The sequence below is a fragment of the Trachinotus anak genome, unplaced genomic scaffold, assembly GCF_046630095.1.
Source record: "Trachinotus anak isolate AG129_WGS33_773 ecotype Australia unplaced genomic scaffold, CSIRO_AGI_Tana_v1 ptg000019l, whole genome shotgun sequence".
Classification (NCBI taxonomy): domain Eukaryota; kingdom Metazoa; phylum Chordata; class Actinopteri; order Carangiformes; family Carangidae; genus Trachinotus; species Trachinotus anak.
Genome location: NW_027273870.1, coordinates 23,687,501 through 23,711,144, shown reverse-complemented (window position 1 = coordinate 23,711,144; position 23,644 = coordinate 23,687,501). Strand labels below are relative to the sequence as shown.

Sequence of the window (23,644 nt, the reverse complement as noted above, 5' to 3'; positions counted from 1 at the left end):
CACTCACTCACTCACTCATGGATATTTGCAGATGTAGCGTTGGCACGTGGCCTGTCCAGCCAAAGAAAAGAAAAAAAAAAAACCCTGCTTATGTAACCTGACTCCACAAAGCTTTCTCAAAGGCACTTTTGAGGTGGTGACTTCCATTAAAGGAGTGAAAAACTTGCTGTCTGGCCATTTACTGTATGTGTACACCAAGGCCACTGACAATTTCATTCAATAACACATAGGGGAGCAGTTAGTGCTCTTAATGGTGAGTTAGTTATCTCAGAGAGTGAGAGCAGCCTGATGAAACTTCTGAAGGTCTGTATCTCAGCACCTATTTGTCACAGATGCGTAGATTCAAACATTATTTATAATGTTCTAAAATAATTTAACATAATCTATGGCACATTATTCTGAAAGCCTTTCACAACAAACCCACAGTTTCCTGCTTTGTCTGAGTAATTACATTATTAATACACAGTTTGAACATTTTTCAAAATAACAATACTGACAGGATAGCTGTAGCAGCTAAGGAATAATATGCAAATTACAGGCATTTCAAACGCAGCCACACAACAGCATTAGACAAAAGGCTGTGAAACACAGCTTACACAACACATCCAGGGACCCTCATATCTCTGCTGAACAATTAACATAAAGAACATTTCTGGTACACCTAAAATTATTTAATAACCTTGTAGATGTGATTCATTGAAAAATCCATTTTATCTTGTCTTGATAATGTTCTAAGTCTATTGTACAGATGTCTAATGAAAAGGGTCAGTTATCTAAGTGGCCTATTATTCATAACAATTGGTGTGCAAGGATTAAAAAGAACTTTTGTGCTTCTAGAGGATGTTAATTAATATACCACTGAGGGATAAGAACGGTAAAATTTAATTTTATCTCAGTCAGTTTTTTTTTTTTTACACACATTTTGTCCCTGCTGCACAATTCACTATATAAATGTGAGTGTGTGCCAGAAAGAGACAGGAACAGAGAATGAAAGAGACACCTACATGCGGTTGTTGGGGATGATCTTCTGTCCGTCTTTGAACCATGTGACAACGGGTCGGGGGAAAGAAGCGAGAGGAGGTGGGCTGATGATGGCTGCTCTGCCCTGAGTCACAGTCTTTCTCTGCTCCTCCGAGGAAAAGTTCCCCAAAACTGGAAGGATGGAAGAGAATGAAGAATGTGAGTATGAATGCCAAAGAAAGTTACATTTTGTCAAAAAGAGATGCATTTAGCTGAAAAAAAGTGATGCAGCAAAATTCATCCGTATTTTTTCACAAAAATGTGTGGTTCTAAAGGTTTGATGACATAAAAGCAGGGTTTGTTGGTAATAATACTAACACTGTAAATGCCAAACTAAATGCTAACATGCTAGCAAGCTGAGAGCATGCCATGGTGCTTTGTAATGGAACTGCACTGAGCCTCTCTGCATTTTCTTTTCTTATCACTCTGTTGTTTACTGTCACCTGGCAATTTATTCTCGGGATTGAATATCATTCCATTCATTCATGAGCTTTATTGAAGAGGGGAAAAGCTTGGTTGCTAATGGATACAATAAGTTCAAACAATTCATTCAAAAGACATCAAAAGACCACTGACTCCTCATAACTGTTTGCAAACAATTCCTCTTTTGTAGAGCAGTTTGCACTCAAACAGAGAACGTTTCATAAAAGTGAATGGTGTAACAACCTGAACGTCCAAGGTCTGTTTCTGTCGCACTGACATTTCTAACAGTGCTTATAGCCAAAAATACAGCTTTGGAACAGAGCCTCCTCAACAGTATGCTGTGTGGCTCACTTGATATGTTTAGATAAGGATGATTTATAATCTAATATCGTTGTTTATATAACATGGCTATTTTTCAGGAGCTTTTATAAGACATAATTTTCCATCAGCCGTGGGTCTTCATGGGCTAAACTTCACAGCTTGGCAGATGAGGCGAGTCCATGGGCAAGTCGAGGGGTCACAGTTAGTTCAGACATGTCTGTGATACCAGCAGGACAAAGAGGACTGAATACTGCAGAAGTTTTAGACAGCAGAGATTACCTGGAAACATGACTTAAGACGAGCACTGGTGAATCTTAAAGACATGAAAAAAAAAAAAAAGCTAAAGTTGCGATGATCCAAGTATCCACACTTCCACGCTGGTTTGATGGGAGCTGTCGTTTCTTTTATGTCTTAGATTATGGAAAGTAAACCCCAGGAACATGTTTCATTTTTTTCAGAGAGAGAGATGAAAGGAATGCCAAATTACAGATTGCACTGAATTACAGAAGCTAGTGGCTCAGAGGCTAGAGCGAATATGGCGTTAGGATTTCAGCTCTTGATAAGATATGATAGCTTCCTCCATTTTGGGCTTAGCTATTCTCTGTGCCGTCAAATATCAACACTGTCAAACTGGCTTGCTATTAGTCCGTATCTGTATCTGTGACTCTGATTTATGACTTGTACATCATTATTTCTAAGTTAACTGTGAATTATTTCAGGGAAGTATATTTGTGAATCTATTTGTGCGGATCCTGTTTTACTGCGCTGCTTCATACAAAATCCAACAAGCGCATGACTTGTAAAATGTCATGTAACTCATGATCAGAGAGGGGAATTTCTGATATCTGGCAAAGATCTTTTTTTCTCTTCTTTTTAATAACATTCAAATATTACCAAATTAATTTTGAAACAATTTTTGACTTATAAAAAGGATGATTTCTGCAGGACCTTAACAGAGAAGCTGCTTGTTGGTGTGCCCCTGGTTAAGTTTTCCTCATAAACAGCATCCTCAGTTATTAAAACAGCTCCTGTACTGGTGTTATTATAATGGTGTGTACAGTTTTTGCCAATGTGTGTGTGAGTGTGTGTGTGTGTGTGTGTGTGTGTGTGTGTGTGTGTGTGTGTGTGTGTGTGTGGATGTGTGTGTGTGGATGTGTACTCACAGGCCACCTGCACCTCTGTTCTCCTGTGTATTACTGCTCCCATCCTGTTCCTCACCATACACTGATACAGGCCAGCATCAGTCCTCTTCAGAGACGGGACAGACAACCTAGAGATGGACGGACACATAGAGACAGTGGTCATGAAGCTGTGTTTCATCTCAGAGCTGTAAATAAATCCAATAAAAATGAGGTAGGGGGCATTGGGAGTGATGTTTGGAGACCAACGAGACAGAAGGGAAAGAAAGTGGGGGTCTGTTTGTCCATATGTATGCTCTCTTGTGCAATTCCCTTTCATGACCTTGATCTGAGAATGGACTGGGCCTCAGGTTGTCAAAGTTCCCCGATAACAGAAGGTAAGGCGGAGTGGTGCATGTGTACAGTGTGTGTGTGTGTGTGCGTGTATGAGAATGTTTTTGACTGTGTGCATGTTTTTTTTTTGTTCTAAGAGGGGTTGTTAATGGGGCTTTAATGGACTGTGCTTCACTAATGGGAGGCTTGGCATAGGATCTAGGTTGGTGCCATGCTAGGCAAACACACAAATGCACACACACACAGATATTACACACAAACCGGATAGACACAGTAAAACTGGACATCGCTTTGGGGCTCATTATGAATACCAGGACAGCCAAGTATTTAACTCCCAGGCTGTCAGTGTAAGCTGCCAACATACACAAACCCACACTCTAATACACACACACATACATCAAACTCTCACACACGCAATTCCATTTGAATCAGGAATGACACATTACACAGACGCTCTCATCCTGAAACAGATTTTGATATTGGACACTGCATCTCTCTCCCAGCCTGTGTTCCATTACGTTTTATAATAGGTGTGTGCGGTGGGGCTGTCACAATATTTTTTGAAATCCCTACAAGTTTTTTTTTTCCTTTATATGTCTCACTAAACACAAAGTTCAGTGTTGACAGGTCCCAATCAATACCATAATTTCTCAGTCAATTTCTCTGACACAGTCTCGGCCCTGCATGTGAAGTTAAATTCCCTGTGTGATTCAGGATGAGAGCAACTTCAGTCAGGTTTTACAGCTTCACCGAAAATTCCCCAACCCCTCCCCTGTCGCATCAATATGTATTCACACATCACAACAATACATCTAGTCCTTTCAGAGGAACACATAATTTCACATTAAACTTCCTGCTTCAAATGTAATAGAATGAAATAGGGCTGAACGAAATGCAAAAATAATCATACTGCGATTATTTTGGCAGATACTGTGATTCCCGTATGAGATTTCAGTTGAAATGTTGAATCTATTTTTGCATTGAAAAAAATTAAAATATGATTTGTGGGCCAGGGCGTCTCTGTAGCACCACCATGCTTAATTTATGGTCTGTTGTGACACATTTTACCTTTATCAGAAAAACTGCAGCTCTTGCAATTTGGATATTGCACTTAGCCATCTTGCGATTTCAATAATATTTCTATTAACTGTTCAGCCCTAGGATGAAAAAAATGTGAACATATGATCTGTTGTGTTTTTGTCAAGGAAAATGGTGGAGCAGGATAGGTACCATTTCATTAACAAAGACTGGCTAGAGAGGGCGCTCATTGTGTAACATAGCTATTTGTCAGCCATAAATGTTGAAGATACTACAGCAGCCTTGTCAATAGTGTTCCTGAAAACAAAGCAAATATTACTCCCCTCTTTTTTTCAGTCTAACTTTAATGTAAATCATTAAGGTGTAACAAATATTTTCATTATCAAACAATCTGATTATTTTCTTAATTTTCTGTGAGAAGACAGTGAAAAAGCCCTGTGTCTCGTTTGGTCTGACCAACAGTCCAAAACACCGAAATACCGACTTTGGTACAGTGTGCGACTAAGAAACTGAGCAAAAAAACAGCAAATATTTGGGTTTTTTTTGCTTAAACAACAAATAAACAAAAAAAGATTCAATTATCAAAATAGTTGCAGATTTATTTTCCGTCAATTGTTTAATGGTTGAACATTTGTACTTACTGCACCATTCATCTGAATCCTTCATTGTCCAGAAAATTAAACAACACAAAAGGGTAAATAAAAATAAAATAAATCTGGTTCTGGAAAGGCACAAAATGCATGATTTTGTGTCGACCAGAATCATTTTTTGATCATGTGTAAATGAAATGGCAGCTTTTATCCAGAGTTCTTTCCAATATATCTCACATTCATCCTATCACACACACTCACAAACACTCACACACCTGTGGCAGTGAGCTACAATGCAAGTAGTGTCTTGCTCAAGGACACTTCGACACAAACAGGAGGAGTCGGGAGCTGAACCACCAACCTCTGCTTACAATCAATTAACAGTCAAATAAATTAATCAACGTGGAAGTTGTACAGGCGTAACACAAAAATCAGGCTACAGTTGGAGATGGCCACAAGCATGCACGCACACACACACACACACACACGCACACAGCCTGCCAATCCAACATAGCCCTGGCCTCACCAAACTAAAGTAGCCAGAACGCTGAGAGCAGTCCAGAGCGACACGACGCCTCCTGGCTCGAACAACGACTGCCTACAAAATGCTGGCTCAACCTCTCCCTCCCTCAGTGTGCTTTCGCTCCCAAGATTCCCTCTATTTCTGAATGATGTGAAAAACAATTTTGTTTCACAGCTGCAGTCTTGCCGAGAGGGATTGCTTAGCTCTTACCAACCAACACACACAGGGACAGGAGGAGAGTGGCAGAGGAAGAGAAGCACTGTGGTACAGAGAGGAAAGCAGAGACACAAGCTCAGACATATTGATTGCTTCTCTTCTTTCCCCGCACCATATACATATTTATGGTGCTAATGTAATTATTAATCTCACTTTCCACTGTATTAATTTCATGTTCCACTGTCTAAATGTTCTGACCTTCTCTGAACACACTCCATCACTAACGGGCACAGCTCTTATGTGGCAGCTGTTTTTCCGTGCTACAGGCATGGCTCACAAGAAAGGATGCCAGATAGACAAACAGGCACAGACATGCACTTAGAGATAACAGAGGGATCCATGACAAAAAGTCAGACACAGCCAGTCAGTGCTAGCTGACCTGTACTGTGGTGTCCAGTCGCTGATGTTGCTGTTGTTCAGAGTCCAACGGTACTGCAGAGGCCAGCTGCCTCCGGCCAGGCAGGTCAGCACCAGCCTGTTTCCCTCCAGCATCACCTGCTGCCCTGGTCCACCCCCGCGCAGGTAGGGAGCCACCTCTGACAGACAAACATAGAGACAGGAAAATATGTTATTTTTGTTATTTGAAAAAGTTTGCATCAGTCATTTTTTGAATAACGCAGCAAACTTCAGCGGTATTCATCAACCACAATAAAAAATTTAAAAAAAATCAATGCTATTCATGTTCTATTTCTTACACAAAGACTGGTTGGCAAAAAACAGACTTACAAAAGTATCTTCATTTTATTGTATATAGTTTCAAACTGGTAACTGAATATTCTGTAATAATGTTGGCAGGTGCCATTTTGCAAATGTCGAGGCAGATATGAGAACGAATTGAATACATCTAGTTTAGAAATGCTACAGGATGTACTGTGTTTCTGTACATTTCTTCCGGCTCCTGCAGCCAAAACTCTAACCTTTTCACCCTCCTCTCTCTCTCTCTCTCTATCTCCCTCTCTCTCTCATTATACCTGCAGTAGTTGCAAGTACCTGCAGGCAGGATGTGAAAGCAACAGTGTGGACCAAAATCTGGTGAGACACATCTGTGGGATTCACCAGGCCTCTGTGTGGAGATCCTCGCTCCATTAGTGAGGTCTTTCAAAGCACTCCTCACCTACTCCTCTTACAGACTGTGGTCATAAAGACATAAATACACATTTCTCCTCTTTCTCCTGTTCTAAGTGCTCACTCTTACATTGATTTGATTTTAAATAGACGTAAACATAGGTATGCTATGTTTGATGGTAAACAATGCCATTAATCATTCTGCAACGCTTTAAAATATACCTGACAATAAAGGTATAAAGGCACCCTATGGAGCAACACATACAGCATATGATGCATGTCAAAACACTCACACTTATTGCTTTCTATGTAAGCCCACACACCAGCAGCACGCACATAGTCATGAGCATCATTGCTTCAATGCGTCCTGTTTCCCAGCATTGATGTGCATCAGCAGCCCAGAAAAAGAGCAATTCTATCTTCTGACTGGAACGACTCACTGTAAGTTGTCTACTTCTTCTGTGTGCACATAGCACACATTTCTGACATCAAATGCCAGTGCACATTGCATTATAATGCTTTGCATAAAAACTAGTAATTTTTAATCCAGATGCTTTGAGATGAGTTTGGACATCCTGTTGTTCGGATGTGATGTAGAAATAATCAGTACAAAAGCTTACAGACGTGATGATGAAGACGATGCTCACTAAAGTATGAAGTACAACCTTTCATAGTAATCTACAACCCTGTAATCTCATCTATTATTTTCCTCTATCAGGACATTCAGTCTTATCACTAACAGCACATTCATTCTGTCTCAGTTGCAGCTGCTGCAGCTGCTGTCTCAACAATGGCATCCAGTCTTTAACTCTTGGCTCAGGTGTTCAGACCGGGCTCACCACAACAAAACCATAGAGGCATCACGCTACAGAGTGTGTCAGACCTGGCTCACCACAACGCAACATAGCGAGCCAGGATCCACTAAACAAAGATCAGCATCTGCACATGGGGTGTAGGTTGTGGGGGGGGTGGTGGTGGTGGTGTAGGGTGTGGGTAAGAGGGGGTTGCAGACGATGAGATTTATTCAAGCCATCAACCATTTACACACACACACACACACACACACAAACTGGGTTATAGGGGGCAGACTTATCTGCTTGCTACAGTATGTATGGACAGGTCCATAACTCTAAGGCAGAGTTTTACATTACATACTCTCTGTCTCTCCTTCCTCCTCCTGTCAACTTAATCTTTTCTCCTCCCTGCCATTTCAACTTCCTCAGTTCAGTCTCCCCTCCAGCCCTCTCACTTTGTCTCCATTGTCTCTGTTCCCTTCCTTATTCCTTAGTCCCTGTGGATGTCTCATGGCCACCTTTTTGTCCACTTCTCTTTCTCTACTTTCCACAGTTCCACCCTCTCCCCCCTCTCTTTTAGATTGATAGCTGCCTGCTCCATGCACAAGAGGGAAGTGTTCCATCTACGATTTATATGCAACTGTGTGTGTGTGTGTGTGTGTGTGTGTGTGTGTGTGTGTGTGTGTGTGTGTGTGTGTGTGTGAGACAGAGAGAGAGAGAGAGAGAGAGAGAGAGAGAGAGAGAGAGAGAGAGAGAGAGAGAGAGAGAGAGAGAGAGAGAGAGAGAGAGAGTGCATTTGAGCATAAGGATTTATTTGGAATATTCCGTTTCTACAGACGATGGCTGGCAATGCAGACTCCAATGTCATACTGCTGACCAGCACTATAACTCACCTCTGCCTGCCTGCTTGTGTGTGTGCGAGAGAAAGAGAGAGAGAGAGCAGAGACCTAGCCTTAGCTAACCAGATTTGACCCTCAGTTAGAAATGCTGGTGTCTGTACTGTGTCCGAACACACTGGGCAAATAAAGAACACATGGACATTTTGTACCTGCCTCGATCTCCCTTCCACCTTGTCACTAATCTACCACTCTCTCCATACTTCATATTGTGTACAGCTGAATGTTTTGTCCGCCTCCCCAACTCCATTCCTCACGGCCCTTTAATCCCTTCCTTCCACTTTAAAGAGAGTCCATTAGGAACTACAAATAAAGATAGAGAACATCACGTCTGAGAGGAACAAGGTCAGCTAACAGCATGTTTCATTCACTGATGTCATCTGTCTCTCTTTCTTCCTCGCTGTCTATCTCGCTGTCACTCAGTGGCAACACATCACTCTCTCCCCCACAGTCTTTCTTTCTCACAAGCTGTACTATCCAGCCACCTGTCTGTCTGTCTGGGCCACCTCCTCCTCTCTTCGTTCTTCCCTCCATCTCTCGTCACCCCTCGGTCTCTCTCTGTCAAAGTGTGTGGCAGCTCAAGGTCCCTTCTTTTTCCTCCCTTTGGGAAGAAAGTTGCGGAGAGACTGGCCCCCAGATGTGGAAGAAGTGTCAGATGTGCACATGTGCGCACATAAATACACATTTTTTTTCCTGCTGCAACATGTGCACCACTCCGCTCTCAGGTTATGAAGCTGCTTAGGCAGATTCTGGGGAGGAATTCAATTTGCCGGGAGATGAGCGCTGTGATAGAGGAGAGAGGGAGGAGAGGAGGATGAAAGGACAGGAGGAGAAGAGGAGCAGGGTCACTGCTCCGGGGGCTGACAGTCTACCATCATCCCGCCCTCTCTCTCTCCTCTCCTCTTCATCTCTCTGCACTTTTACGGCGAGTGGAAATTAGGCCCCTAAATGACGTGTCCTTTACAAATGGGCCAGTAAAGATCATTATTCTTACATCGTGCTGCATTAAACATCCCAAAATGAATCCTAAATTTTACTGCAACAGCTGTGGTGAGGACTGAAATTTCCCCTGGCTCAACATGAGGTCATGAGGCAAGAGCGCAGGTAAAGGTGTTGATAGTCTTGTTGGAAGTTTTGAGTTTGTCCATTTTGTCCTAGATGGTGGAAAAAAAACCTTTAGACAGTCCAGTTTGCATCCATTTATATAGAGAAAACCCTGTGGAGAGCAGAGAGAGAGAGAGAGAGAGAGCAGGAATGAAACTAAAGTTGAGCTCTCACTCCTGCAGTGCCTGCTTAATTATTGGATACCACAGTGTGTACGTGTGAGTATAGTGTGTGTGTGTGTGTGTGTGTGTGTGTGTGTGTGTGTGTGTGTGTGTGTGTGTGTGTGTGTGTGTGTATGTGTATGTGTATGTGTGTGTCGGGTCAGAATTAGGGTCACTCACTCCAGAAAAATCACTTTATCTTCATAGAGCTGAACTCCTACTGCGAGACAGGCCTGGCAAAACTGGCTATGGTCTATGAATACTGATTTACCGATAGCCTGTCTCTCTGTCTCTGTCTCACTCTCTCACGTACACACACACATTCACCCTTCACACTGCCTTCTCGACGCATGAGGTTGAAGGGGACCAAATAACTACATCAGTCTCTTTTATAACAAGTCATTTCTCTATGTATAAGCGAGTAAAAGTTTCATGGCTAAGCGTTTTTTTTTGTTTTGTTTTTTTTGCAGCAGTAACAGCGGTCTATTTGATTATGGGGGTGCAAATGAGTTTTACTCCTTTTTAATCTAATAAGTCTGTCTGCGCTTGTTGCAACAGGCATTTAAAAATACTTAATTGGACTGACAATGTGTGAGGCGAAAGGAAGAATTATGAGTTGAGTTTTTTGGCGTGTCGCTACCAGTCAGAACATGAGGAAAAAAAGCTAATTAATTGAACAATATAAAGTGGAGGAGCTGAGAAATGAGATTTTATTTCCCAGTTGAAGAGTTCAGACAAGTCAGATGAAAACATGCTAAAATTGTTTAAAAATGGTCACTGATGCTGTTGATGAGTACTGGATGTACAGAGCTGGGAAAAAATAGGATTGCTGCGACCTGAGAAGAGTAGACACCCTGCACATACTGATTGTTGGAGTACGTATGCAGAGTAAAATACAGAGCACAAATCACACTACTGGAAAAAAAAAAAAAAAAAAGGGTAAGCGCTAGAGTATGATTGCAGTCACTTCATTAGGGAACCTCAAATTCCACATGGAAATAATAATAATAATCTTTATTGTCCACCGATGTGGAAATTTGCCTTTGGTTTCACAGGCTGGTTAAAACACATCATTGTGACTCACAAACAATAAATACAATGATAAAATTAGCACAACATGTACTGTACAAATAATAATAAAGGACCTGATTTCAGTGTGAATGATGTTTACAAGTTCAACAAAGTTATTGTGTTTGGTATGAAGGACTATCTATAAATGTTCTTGGTTGCTGTTGCAGCTCGACAACATCTTCCCCAGGGTTCCTGGATCAAAACTGACATCCATCAATAGCCGTTTGTCTTCCTGATTCATGCTGTAAATTGCACAGAAAAGACTAAGAACTTGGCGAAATTCAATATTTGACTGAAGTGGTGGATTGAGAGACAAAGGCAAGAAGAACTCAACTCTGCAGGGAGAGCTGGAGGTGAGTGCTCTTCAGGAGAGTGAGGTGAATTTCAGGTGAGCTGTGGCTCTGACCTGAAAGTTGATGAACTGGATTAGAAAATAATTCTGCCTCATGGCATACTGTTTTTCACTCCACCTTTCTCCTGTTAAGTGATGTTGAAAGTTTTAAACTATGCCAGACGTGTAAAATCATCTTAATAAAAACAACAGGCAGGAACTGGACCAGAAGCCAAACAATTAGCCTCATTAAACACCACACACTGTATGATTTTATCTTTGACACCAGCTCTTCCACACTAAAGAACAGGTTCACATTTGTCTGTCTTAAACAATACTCAACTGCCCATATATAAAGAAACCGTTTTTGCTTGTTGTAATTATTCCTCCTGTCTCCTTTTCATACTGGTCTTTAAATAGCCCTTTTCTAATATGATTCCAAGGTAAATGATGGGGGAGAAAATTCACAGTCCTTCATATGCAGTACCGTGCTAAAGTTTCAGGCACAGAAAGTTAAGTGAGGATGCTTTCAAAAATAATGCCACTAATATTTTCTATTAGCTTCATAGATCGAATCAGTATTTATTGTGACCACCCTTTAAAAACAGATACACTTCTACCAGATACACTTGATCACAGTTTTTCCAGATACTGGGCAGGTTGGTTGTTCAGAGCATCCTGGAGAACTTGCCACAGTTCTTCTGTCTCAGGGTTTTCTGTCTCTTCATGTGATCCCACACTGACTCCATGGTGTTGAAATCAGGGACTTGTTCTAGCTTAAGATAGCTCTTTATGACTGGCTGTATGTTTGGGGTCATAACCTGGAATCTGAACATCTTAACAGTGCCTACAACCTTTGCACAGTGTTGTATATATCCTTACGTTTCTCTGAAGCTAATATAAGGCTTCGGCAGTCTGAGTTAGTCAAATAAAAGTCACAGTTTCTGTGCTTAGTCCCTTTGGGGGCAGTAACACAAAGAAAAAAGACTGCAATTTTAGAAAAGATATCCATGGATGAAGTGTCATATCAACTTCAGCTGAACCTCTAGAATGTATTTTTGCAGAGGAGGGGGAGTGTGTTTTTATCCCTGTTCGCTTACACTAGAACCACAAAAAAATGTGATCTTTAACATATGAACAGGAGGAAAACAACAAGCAAAAACTGCTCCTGAGCTCATATGGCCACCTAACTGTTTAAAGTAAGACTAACTAACCAGTCTCAGCCCAACACTCCCAGTGAGTGTCCCTATGCAAACAAGTGATAGCCAGCTCCCTCTCTCAACACACACACACACACACACACTCACATGTCCTTTAAAGAAAACTAACTGAAGCAATCTACTGACCAAAGAAGACGACAGTTAAGCAGAAAACACCTGCTGCCTTTGTTGATGATGAAATCAAAGTGACTCTGATGCAAACCCACAAGGCCACAGCTCACCCACTCGATCCCAACAGGCCTCAGCTTAACTGTAAGACAAGGAGTCCGCTGGGAACGGGACTAGAAGTACTGCTCTTCAACAGAAAACAGCAGTACAAACTAAAATGTATCCTCCGCCGGTAGATGGAGCTGATTGGTGGGTGAGGCAAGCACAATGTGAAAGTAGAACTTTGATCAGGAGTTTAACTTGTGGCTTTTCAAGTTGGCAGCTGCTTTAATTGACTACTGAATGTCAGACTGCTTACAAGAACAAAGCATCTCTCACTAAAGACTGAATAACACCGCCCTAACCTCTCTTCCTGCTCTGATGGCCAATCACAGCTCACTCCTCCAAGCGCCTTCCTTGCCTGCTCCAATCATGGTTTCCGCAAGCTTTGACTGACAGCTGTCTGTGAAGATGCTGATTGGCAGATGCCAGACCAGGAGACATGTTGCCTACGCTGTCACAAATGCATGTACACACAAACGCACACAGGTACATAAAAGCTGAGGCGAACAGTCTGCGATTGAATACAGGGTTCAAAGTCAACATGCTTGACTTTGCTCGTGCGCGTCTTTGCTTCTTTGTGTCAAAGACAGTGATAGCATAATGTGCTGCAAGCTATAGAATATTCTTTAACAGCAAATGGTTTTCAAGGAGAGACACATTTGGAAAACAGGCTGAGCTCAAATCGTAGCTTTTTCACTTGCGGTTCTCATTCTGTTGTGCTAGAAACAGGTACAGCAGCAGGTGAAGGGAACAAATGTGCATAATTAATACTTGATTATATTGATTTGGACTGTGTTCATTTAATGGCCGGCCAGTGTGTAATTCTCTTAACCTAAACAAAACTGGGATGTTAACCAAAACTGTGATTGAGCAGTTGTTTTAAAATGCCAGTTTATTGCTTTCTCTGACATTTAATAATGTCAATCTAACTATGTGTGTACATATCAGAGTGTGTGTGTGTGTGTGTGTGTGTGTGTGTGTGTGTGTGTGTACACTGTATTGTGTACTGGGCATCTAGTTGAAATGTCAAGTTTTAATATGTTGTGCTTTAACTGAACAGGATTTTTATGTGCAAAATCCTGCTTTAGTACAGCAGCAAAGCAAATTATGTCATTGCAAGCATTAGTTCATATGTGTGTGTGTGTGTGTGTCTGTGTACCCTCTCAACCTTTCATGTCTTGTGGAATTATGTTGTGAATGCATGGGGTCATGGGAGTGCAGGTCCATGGATGGGGGAGGGAGAGGGGGTAATAAATGGGTTAGAAGGGCTGCAGATGAGGAGTGAGAGACGGAAAGAGATGATATGCGGGGAGGTGGAGGGAGATCGGTGGGGTGGGGGGTAATCAGGTGGAAGAGACTGTGATCAGTGACATTTAAGAGGTGGGCCACACTGCCGGGCACATCTGCTAAGACACACACACACACACTGAAACACACGCGCACACAAACAACTGTCAGCTTCTATCTCCTGATGAGCAGACAGGCCGTCAGGAGGAGAGAGGAGGTGAATGGGAGAGTAGGGAGGGAGTGAAATAAATACCTCCCGCTGATACGGCGGCCTCCTCTCCCTCTGAAGAAGGCTGTGTACACAAGTGACTGTGAAAACACCCCGATACTTCTGAATGACACACAAACACATACAGACAATAATTATTCCTCTGTTGTCCTCTCTGCACTTTCTTTTTATCCCCCAGTCTCCCCCCTCTCCCTACCTTTTCCTGAGGATTTTACATCCCCTCATAACAGCCCCTCATTAAAAACAGTCTCCCTGTAGGTAGAAAACAGACTTATATTGACACACTGACACACACACACACACACACACACACACATCATCAATCCACTCAGTCAGGGTTGCGTTGATAGTTAGATCTGGAAAAGGACAATAGAAGAGGACAGAGTGGAGTGGTGTGCGTGCCACTTGTACCATCATGTAGTGGTGATTGAGGGCAATATCCATTCGTTCCTGTACATGTTGGACACGACCACCACGCCACTTTCACATCACACACATACACATGCACGCACACACACTTGACCCAGATCCATGCAGATACTGAGAGATTTCCCAAACACAATTGAATTCATACATGTGATAGTCTGACAACATGACTCCGGGGCTCCATCTCTCTCGACACACTCATCACACACAGACACACACAAATGCGTGAGTCTGTATGGACCTCAAGGAGGATACTTCAGAGAAAATATCACTTCATCTCCCTGCTTCTCTTTCTTTCTATTAGCCTCTCACTTTCTGCTACAACTAAGTTCATTGTCCTGTTGTTTTAAAATCTATATCACTTCAAACCTCTTCAGCAGAGGACCTCAGATCAAAAGCGTGGCCTCCTTTGCTTCCCCGCCTCCGATTTATCTAATTTTTGTCTGCCCGTCCTTTACCAAAGCTCAGGCGCTCTCTTTTGCGTGTGCGTGAGGTGCATGTGGCCGGGCGCCTTCCACACACACACCTGTTTGTGCGAGCCATCATCCCCTCTGACAGCTGCCACTGTTCTGACCTTGAGCATTGTGGGCTACGTGGTTTTGAAGTGATTGACGAATTGTATCCTTTCATTCATTATTGAAGGTAGAGATCAAACCCGCGGCACCGGGGATAACACCGTGACAGCCCGCGAGACCAGGCAGAGGTAAAGAGGGGAGGGAGCAGAAGGTCATCTCAGCAAAGAAGTGGAGGCGAGAAGTTAAGGGTGAGGGAGGGGAAACACACAGGGAGCAGGAGAGTTAGAGAGTTGGGAGGACAGAAGGGGTAGCATCCTAATCGGCAGCATCGTTTTTTTCTTTTTCTCTGCACTCTTTTTTTTTTTTATTTTTATTTTTTATTCAAGCAGTAGTGCAAAGATCCTGAGGCTCCGTCTGTGTCCAGCTCTCTGCTCACAAAAGCCTCCAAAGATTTAAAATAGACAGACGGGCGAGAACACAGAGTGAATAAAGCTTTCTCCACTTACTAATCAGGTCATATTTGCGGTATTAATTAAAATGATAATTTGACATTTATTATACTAATGAACTTAAAATCCATGCCTGATTTAAACCTCTGTGAGACATTCACACACATTCAAGTGTCATACGAGAGTCACTGAGGTCACATGTGAGTGCTTCAAGGTGGAGCATTTTGTCAGATTCATTGAACATCCCCTCACGGTCTGCTAGCTGTCCGTTCTGTGTGTGTGCTGGGGAAAAAAAACTCCCTACACAGCCCGGGCTCCGTAAATGGGAAATAAGCAAAGTGGCTCAGACCAAACACGGGGCGTTTGTACTTGTCCACAGGACAAGGGAAAGGGAGTGAGAGATGGCAAATTTAAAGATAGTGTCAATTTAAGGATTACCAGTGGGAGGAGAAGGAGCAGTTAACTTGGAATAACGGAATAACTGTCTCCCTGTTCTAGTTTGCCAAGATATGCTGTTGGTGCAATGTTGTAGCAGGAGCTGTAGTAGCTGTAGTAGCAGGAGAGTTGTGAGTATGGCTGTCTAGAGCTGGTGTGCTGGCTATGGGAGAATGTCTCATCCTCTCTGTTTGTTAGCTTTGCAGCAGCGACTGTAGACGAGGTTTCTGTTTGCCTGTACAACGTGCAACTAACACCTAAAAACACAAGCGAGCAAGCACAGTGGAGTTATTCGGTTGGATGAGTAATTTGAAATGCTATGCCAGGTAAAGTTACCTTCCTTGTTACCTTAGCTACAAATGACTAATCCAGTAGTTTTGTAAACACAATCTAAACAACAAACTTGCACTAGTTTTTACTCTGTTGTGTTTGGATGCTGTTGTTTGGTGACATTTTATCATAAAGTTTTTTTTTTTTGCTCCAGGTTTGAGAAAGAGATGCTCTGGATTCCACCATTGTGTCATAACCTTGGCAATGTACATCCTATGAGTTTTGGGGGGGCGGAGCTTCTGAGGGACCACTGAAGGGACAGGTGTATTTGTTCTGCTGTTAAGTTCAAATATCAAGTCTTTCTCCAGCAGCACTTCCTCTACCTTTAAGTTCGCATCACACCGGGAGAAGACATCGTATTCTCATGGCGTCTCACCTTTGAACAGGTAGTCTAAATATTTTAGGCTACCAGCTGCTTACCATGCCTGACACACAGGAGGTTTCACGCCTCCTCCTGATTTCATTCATGTGACTGTCACAACTCTCACATGGAGTGACCACAGTGAACCATGTGACCTGCAGAGTTTTCAAAGTGAAAGAAACCCAGTGGAGAGATGAGCTTAAAATAGTCCACCAGTATGAATGAGACTGTTCTAGATAGACATGAGTAATGCCTAATTTTTAACGTTTTTTTTTTCCCAAACACTCCAAAAAACAGGACAAAACAACAAAGCATACCTTCACATACCTCGTTACAGACAGTTTGACGTCACCCCAGAGAAAATATATCTGAAAACTGTGTATTCAGCCCTTCAGGGGAAACACTGACGTCAGTGCTGGTGATGAGTAATTCATGTTCTGCTGCATTTATACTGGTGCCAGGAAAATTCAGGCAAGAACCAGAAGCACGTCTCTAGTGTCCATCCCAGCCATACACTCTGAACTTTGTCCCAAAGTCTTCACCGTTTCATCTCTTTTTCCAGCCTTTTATCAAATCTGCCTTCATCAGTCTCCACCATCCTCACCCTATGTTCACCTCTATCCACTTTTTATCTCCCCCCTGTAGCATGGATTTTGAGCTGGACTGAAACAGCTTTCTGTTCAGAAGGAGAACATGTGATGTCCTCTGACAATGTCATTTACCTGTTACCTGTGTGGGTGCGAAACAAACTTAATAGCTTTAAAGTTTCACTTCCTCCGAACTGCTTCTCTCACTAACTCATTCACTGTCTTTGTCCCGCTGCCCTTTTCTTCACACATTTAACTAATTTGTTGTTGTCTGCTGTGTGGGAGGCATTTCAGTGTGTGTGTGTGTGTGTTGTGCTCATGCCTGACTGTGGATGAGTCCATATGCTCCTTGAATGCAAGTATATGTGTGCGAACGTGGATGTTTACTTCCTTTACTTCCTCCTTTCCACAGTGACAACATCTGCCACCCACTGCAACACACACCATGTCTCCCTCGTCTCTCCCGTTCAACGTCCCCCCCTCCGTCTGCCCCTCCCTCCCTCCTTCATCAGACAAGGGCAGCTCAGTGACACACCATTTGAAGGGCAGACTCCGTCTCTGTAAATGTTCTTCTTACAGACAAATTAATTCAATGACAAATGTCCTTGGCAAGATACAATATGACTTTCTTTTCTGGCTGTTTACTCACTTCCATGTTTATGTGAGAGCTTACAAACAAATATAGACATACATAGTAACATGCTTATCCCAGCACATATGTTTCCAATAATAGCAAACAAGTCAACTGATAATGACTAAGAAAACAGTCAGAAGTATTTGAGGCACATGTGCTCATTGTTTGCCGAATAATTCATTGTTTAGCTTTTCAATTTCTCAGCGTTTCGCCGAGGAGGTGGAGGGGGTATTTTTAGATTTCTTTTGGGTGAAAATTTAGGAGGCGTCTGCTAGGGTGGTCTAAAGAGATGGCTGTTCAAAATACCTTTAATCATCTTGCTGTCACAAGTACTCTTTGAGACAAACTGTGAGTTGCGCTTGTTTGCAGGTATACTTTTCTCATATTCACCAAAAAGTCATTAATAGCAGTAGTTGTCCCAGTTTAATAAGCAGGGTTGTGGGGGAGTCAGTCATTATTTTCTCTAAGTTTTTTTCCCCCCATCAAGTGAGGATGCTGTGTGACTGAAGTTTTTTTTTAACAGCATGCACCACATGCTTTCAGGGGCCTTATTGTGCTGGTGTCTGGGGGAAAACTGCAGGCCACAGGACTAATATTCACTCTAATACTGCAACTAAGCCACAGAGACCTGCATGAGTAAATTCCAGTGGGGAATATGAACCTTTCAGGCCTAACTGATTCTTGGCCCCGACTCAAGAGGAAAAAAAAAAAACAACATTTCAAAAGTGTCCACACTCAGACAGACAAGAACACAGTCATCAGCACATAATGCAAAGAGACAGGACAACTCATTCAAACTCTGAATAACCTGAGCTAATGTCAGGGTAGATACAGAAACACACTGTGAATCTGTGCCTTGAGTGTATGTGTGTGTGCGTGTGTGTATGTGTGTGTGTGTGTGTGTGTGTGAGACTTAGTGAATCATGGACTAGAATAAGAAAAGCCAAATATGATTACAGAATCAGATGTTTTATTTGCTATTTCTGACTCTTGTTAAGCTGCTCTTCAGTTTTTTTGATGATGGATTATGGTTCTATGCTATTTGGCAATTATACCCAAAAGACCCAGACTGTTGTTTCTTTGTTAAGGGAAATTAAACAGGGTTTTAAAAAATTAAAAGGTGTTTGAATAGGTTACAATACAAATTATTCCATGAGTGTCTGTGTAAAGCAGCTTTTAAAGCAGCGTGACAATGGATCTGCTGAAAAGAGAAAAATGTCTGGCTCAACCTACTACTCTACTATACTTGGAGACTTTGTGATACCTGGCTGTACAGCCCAGGGATAGAGCCAAACAGTTCAAGCATTATGGATGACTCTCAATTTGTTTTTTTTTTTCTGTCTACATGAATTCAAGACATAACATATTTCATATACTCTTTATTAAAATGCTACGCCGTATAAATGCAATATCAACAAACAACAACAATGACAACAATATCCTGTCTTGTCATATACAGTGACACTGAAAAAATAGCAAAAGGTTTGCTGTTCCTTAGCTGTTTTGGGACTGGGACGGGAGCAAGCATCAGGACCTGGAAGAGACACGCGTTGCTCCCATTCCTCTGCATGCTTCTGTTTCAGGTGCTGGAAAAGGTTTGGTGTGCTGCTTCCCACAGGTTGAGAATTCACCAGTGGTGGTGGGTGGTGCGGTGTTTCCATCTAGAGTCTCAGGCAGTTTAGAGGGGAGTGTAACCCAGTTTATTTTCTGTAGCTACAATTTACTGGTGTTCCCTAAATGCCCCACATGAGGACTATCAGTGGACACTTTAATTTACCTATGTTCCCTAAACAGGTCGGGCCATCCAAGTAGAGCCAATGTAACGGAAACACTGTGGAGTTTTACAGACTCTACACAGCACGGTGGTCTGTTCCATGTCGGACATTGCAAAACCGAAACATTTCCATATGACTGAGGTAACACGTCTACCTTTCTTTGGTATTATTTCATCGTGTTCAGTACTCAAGCTTGTCGCTGACTGGCAAAGCTCAGACATGCAGGCGTCTCCAAGGAAAAAACGGTGACAGCCTCTGTTACTGTTTTAACTACAGAAAACTGCTGCCGCTGGGATTTGAGAGCAGAGGAAGCACTAATCTTGATTTTGTGATTTAGGCATTTTTCACATTGTTTCAGAGACAAAAACTCAAATTTATCTAATTAATTCAATGTATCACTCAGCCCTACGTGGCTGTACATCTATTCACAAATGCAAGTGTCTCAAATAAGTCCATTCACAAAGACACAGAGGATGGGGTCATCCTGACAAATGGCCATGAGAGAGAGAGCTCTAGTTAGGAGCAGATAACTTGAAAAAAGAGATTTTAAAAAAGGCCAATTACAGAGACTTTTCCGAGGAGAGCAGCTGATACCGTACCCCCTCTCTCATACAGAGTTACGGGTGAGGGACACGAGACGGTGAAAGAGAGAGATGTTGGAAAACTTCAAAGCTAGTCAGGAATTCAGAGTTCAGAGTTTCATCTCTCTGAGACTTCTTGCAATTTGTAAGTCAATGTGGTGAGTTGTGTGTGTGTGTGTGTGTGTGTGTGTGTGTGTGTGTGTGTGTGTGTGTGTGTGTGTGTGTGTGTGTGTGTGTGTGTGTGTGTGTGCATGCAGAAAGAGCAAAGCAATGTTGTAGATCACTCAGGTATCTGGCAGCCCATATACAATCTTGTGGATTTAAAACACGCTTGAGGAGAAGACACACATGAAGACAGAGCAGTCACTGGTATTCCTTGTCCTTTGTAGTTCAGCTCAGTTTGACTCCAGATTAAAAAGGACAGGTGATTTCAGGTGACAAGTGATTTCCCTCTCACTTCACTGAACGCCCTCTCACTTCCCTTCGATTCCTCCTCCCCCCGTTCGAGCTCTAAACCTACTCTTCGGTTCTGCACCTCAACGCGCACTCGTCAGCACTTTTATTCACTCACTCCTTCATTTCAGTCTCTCAATTTTTTTCTCGATTTCTTTCCCTTAATCACTTAGAAATGCCTTTATGAATATGGTGACAAAAGGTCAGCACTGTGAAATGCTGTATGCACACAGCAGAGATGCCAAAAACATCAACTCGTGCACACGGTCTTGCACGATTGTTACACGATAAACACAGCTAATCTATCTTCTGTTTCAGCTGTACAAAACAAATTGGCTCAGGTCAGCACCTGCTTTTCCTTTTGGCCTGTTGATGAGATAAACAAGCATTCTCTCTCCCTCTCCCGCTCCCGCTCCCTCCTGGTGACACCACATGCCTGTATTGAACGTGACACTCTCGTTAATCCACATTCAGTCAGCCGCTGCATCTCCTGAACGCACCAATCCAGGTATACAGACCTGAGCCAGGAAAGCTCATGAATAGCTAATGGGGAAGACACAGCAGCGCTCTGAAAATGGCCTTTACACCATCAGCTCCACTATTGGCTGTCGGCGTGGGGAGACAGGGGGAGACTGATCGAACATAAGGGGTGAGAGAGTAAAGCGATATGTGTCTGGGTGTGAGAGTAATTGAGTGTGTGTGTGGATATGAAAGAGAAGCAATGTGTACAAGTGTAAGGGGAACAGAGGAGAAATGGAAGATATTATATGAAGTTATTGGAAAGCAAAAGAAAAAGTAATTTCACACGCAGCCCATCTGCCAGTCTGTCTGAAAGGCTTATCGGCACGCATGATAAACAAACTTGATAAACGAACACATACAACAGCACTCTCTTTCCTTTCACAGACACACAAGTTCACCACAAGTGTCCTGTGGTTTGTGTGTAACGATATTGTTTTTGGCAAAGATCCCCTGGCTTGGAGAGGAAGGAAGGGACCTAAGCTATTGTGGCTACAGAAGAAGAGGGAATAAATACGTGAGCTCTGCTTGAACTGGAAGGTGTTTATCATAATCCAGTGTGTCTTCACCTTCACCTGTCATTCTCTCACTTAACTTCACCCCCCTCTCTCTAGCTCTTCCCTGCCGGAGTATTCTACAGGAGAATTTATGGTGGGAGTAAAAAATGTCCAGAACATTTTAATGTTTTGGTCTTTGGCATAGTGACACCTCCGGCTCTGGCACAGACTGACAAGCCTTGCATTGCTGGCAAAAACAGGGATTCTCCTGGGATTTGAGAAGAGGAGTCAATGAGTGTTTATGAAAAAAATGTCTCTCCATGAGCTAGTTATGACAGCCAGAAACCGAGATCTATAAAAGACATGACAAGAAAAACTCCAGGCTGTACAACTGAGAGTGACATTCATTTTGTTAATTAGTGACATTGACAAATGAAAACTTAAAAGGAAATTATCATTTTGACCAAAAAAACAGCTGTAATATTTGAAGTAAATCAGTGTGATGAGGGTTATGGGAGTGAGACAGGAATAAACAGTGGATGTTTGGAAAAGCAAACAGGCACAGTGACAGCACAAATACAACTGCTATCGTTACTGAGAGCCTCTTTGCAAACAAACTCCAAACATCACTTTGATAAAGTCTAGGTCTAATTAATCAAGCTAATCAGCAGGGAGCCCAACAGCGAGTCCTCCCTGCTCTGCAGTCTCTCTCCCCGGCTGTGGCTCTGCAGCAGTCTCCTCACTGTGGAGAGCAAAGCAACTCTTCGCTCTGGAGGTTTTCTTGCATATTAATAATGCTCAACAACACCTAAAGCAAAATCTGAACACTGTAAATGTTTAGCAAAATAATTTTTTCCCTTTTATAATGTGGGTCAAATACCGTAGACTTCTATTCTATGAGTGAGAGTCCAGAGAATTCATATAATAACCATTTCTTAGACACCATGTAAGACTGGCCTTGTGCAAAATGACTTCAATCTTAGAAACAACTGATTTTCTGTAATGTCTTCTGAGGAACTATAATGGATGCATATCTCCTCATTATCATGCCTAAAATAACTTACTGTGTGCAGATTTATGCATCATAACCAAGACACTTCACTGATATGTACAACATAATAAACAAGCATCTGTTCTATGTTTCTAACTTGTTTTTAGAGGTTGTCTTGCAAGAACTATGATGTATTATTAAAACCACTTTTAATGCAAAACACCTCATGCAGAAAATACACAACAAAGTGTCATTCTAAATGCTTGTGTTTTCATGGTGCAATTGAAAGATTTATGCAGCATAGAAAGTTCTCACATCTGTGCTAAGTAATGTGGAATTGAAAGTGAATACTGACAGGTGTACTGCATCATGCTAATGGTAAATTACAGTTAAAAATCACAAGCTCTGAATGTTCTCTTCAGGTTGCTTCATGTTGCATGATGGAACCAAAAACACTAAGGATTAACTAGATTAACTAGTGTCTCAGTGAATCAAACATCATCATCATATTTTGTCTGAAACTGGTATATTGATATTGGTATGACACAAAATTAAAGGGTGTATGATCTTATATTGTCATTTCTATCTCCTGTGGTTTACATGAACTATAATTTTGGATTCTGATGGACACTTTCATGTTTTATCTCTTGAATGTGTGTTTGGTGGAGGGTGTAAAAGTGGGGCAGCAGATATTTCAAATAATAATAAAGTAAAAGGAATATATCCCTGACATAACCCATTTTAAACCTGATGAAAACATAATTTCTAAAATAAAATCTTCCTACCTCTCAGAGAAGTCAAACAGACCCAGACAACATGTTTCATTCATAAATTATACTATTTGAGGTGTGAAATGATGAGATGAAAAATGGCATGTAATTTTATCTTTTACTCCAAAAAAATTAAATGAAATAAAAGATTTGATGTGGAATCAGGAATCACAGAGCAGAAGGAGTCACACCACCTCTGCACTGCTAAAACTTTTAGCAAATCTCTATCTCTCCTGGGATATTTTCAGCAGACGGTGGCATATACAGCAGGAGTGCTGCAATCACTCCAGTGCTGTGTGGGTGCTAAAGGCATCGCTCTGGTGACAGGGACAACATTTTCATTTCGCTAG

The 23,644-nt window shown here is 42.0% G+C and overlaps 1 protein-coding gene across 5 annotated transcripts in view; it reads right to left on the bottom strand.

Moving 5' to 3' along the window:
- sdk1b (sidekick cell adhesion molecule 1b) overlaps nt 1-23,644 on the bottom strand; it is a 231,808-nt gene that overhangs the window by 138,842 nt on the left and 69,322 nt on the right. For 3 of the 5 annotated variants that reach the window (XM_071505372.1, XM_071505371.1, XM_071505369.1), the window contains 4 exons: nt 13,996-14,073; nt 5,983-6,139; nt 2,928-3,034; nt 1,005-1,152 (listed from right to left, as the gene is read on the bottom strand). In XM_071505372.1, the coding sequence (XP_071361473.1) occupies nt 1,005-1,152; nt 2,928-3,034; nt 5,983-6,139; nt 13,996-14,073 (490 nt within the window). The remainder of the gene's footprint in view (nt 1-1,004; nt 1,153-2,927; nt 3,035-5,982; nt 6,140-13,995; nt 14,074-23,644) is intronic. The other 2 variants (XM_071505374.1, XM_071505373.1) reach the window with 1 other exon arrangement.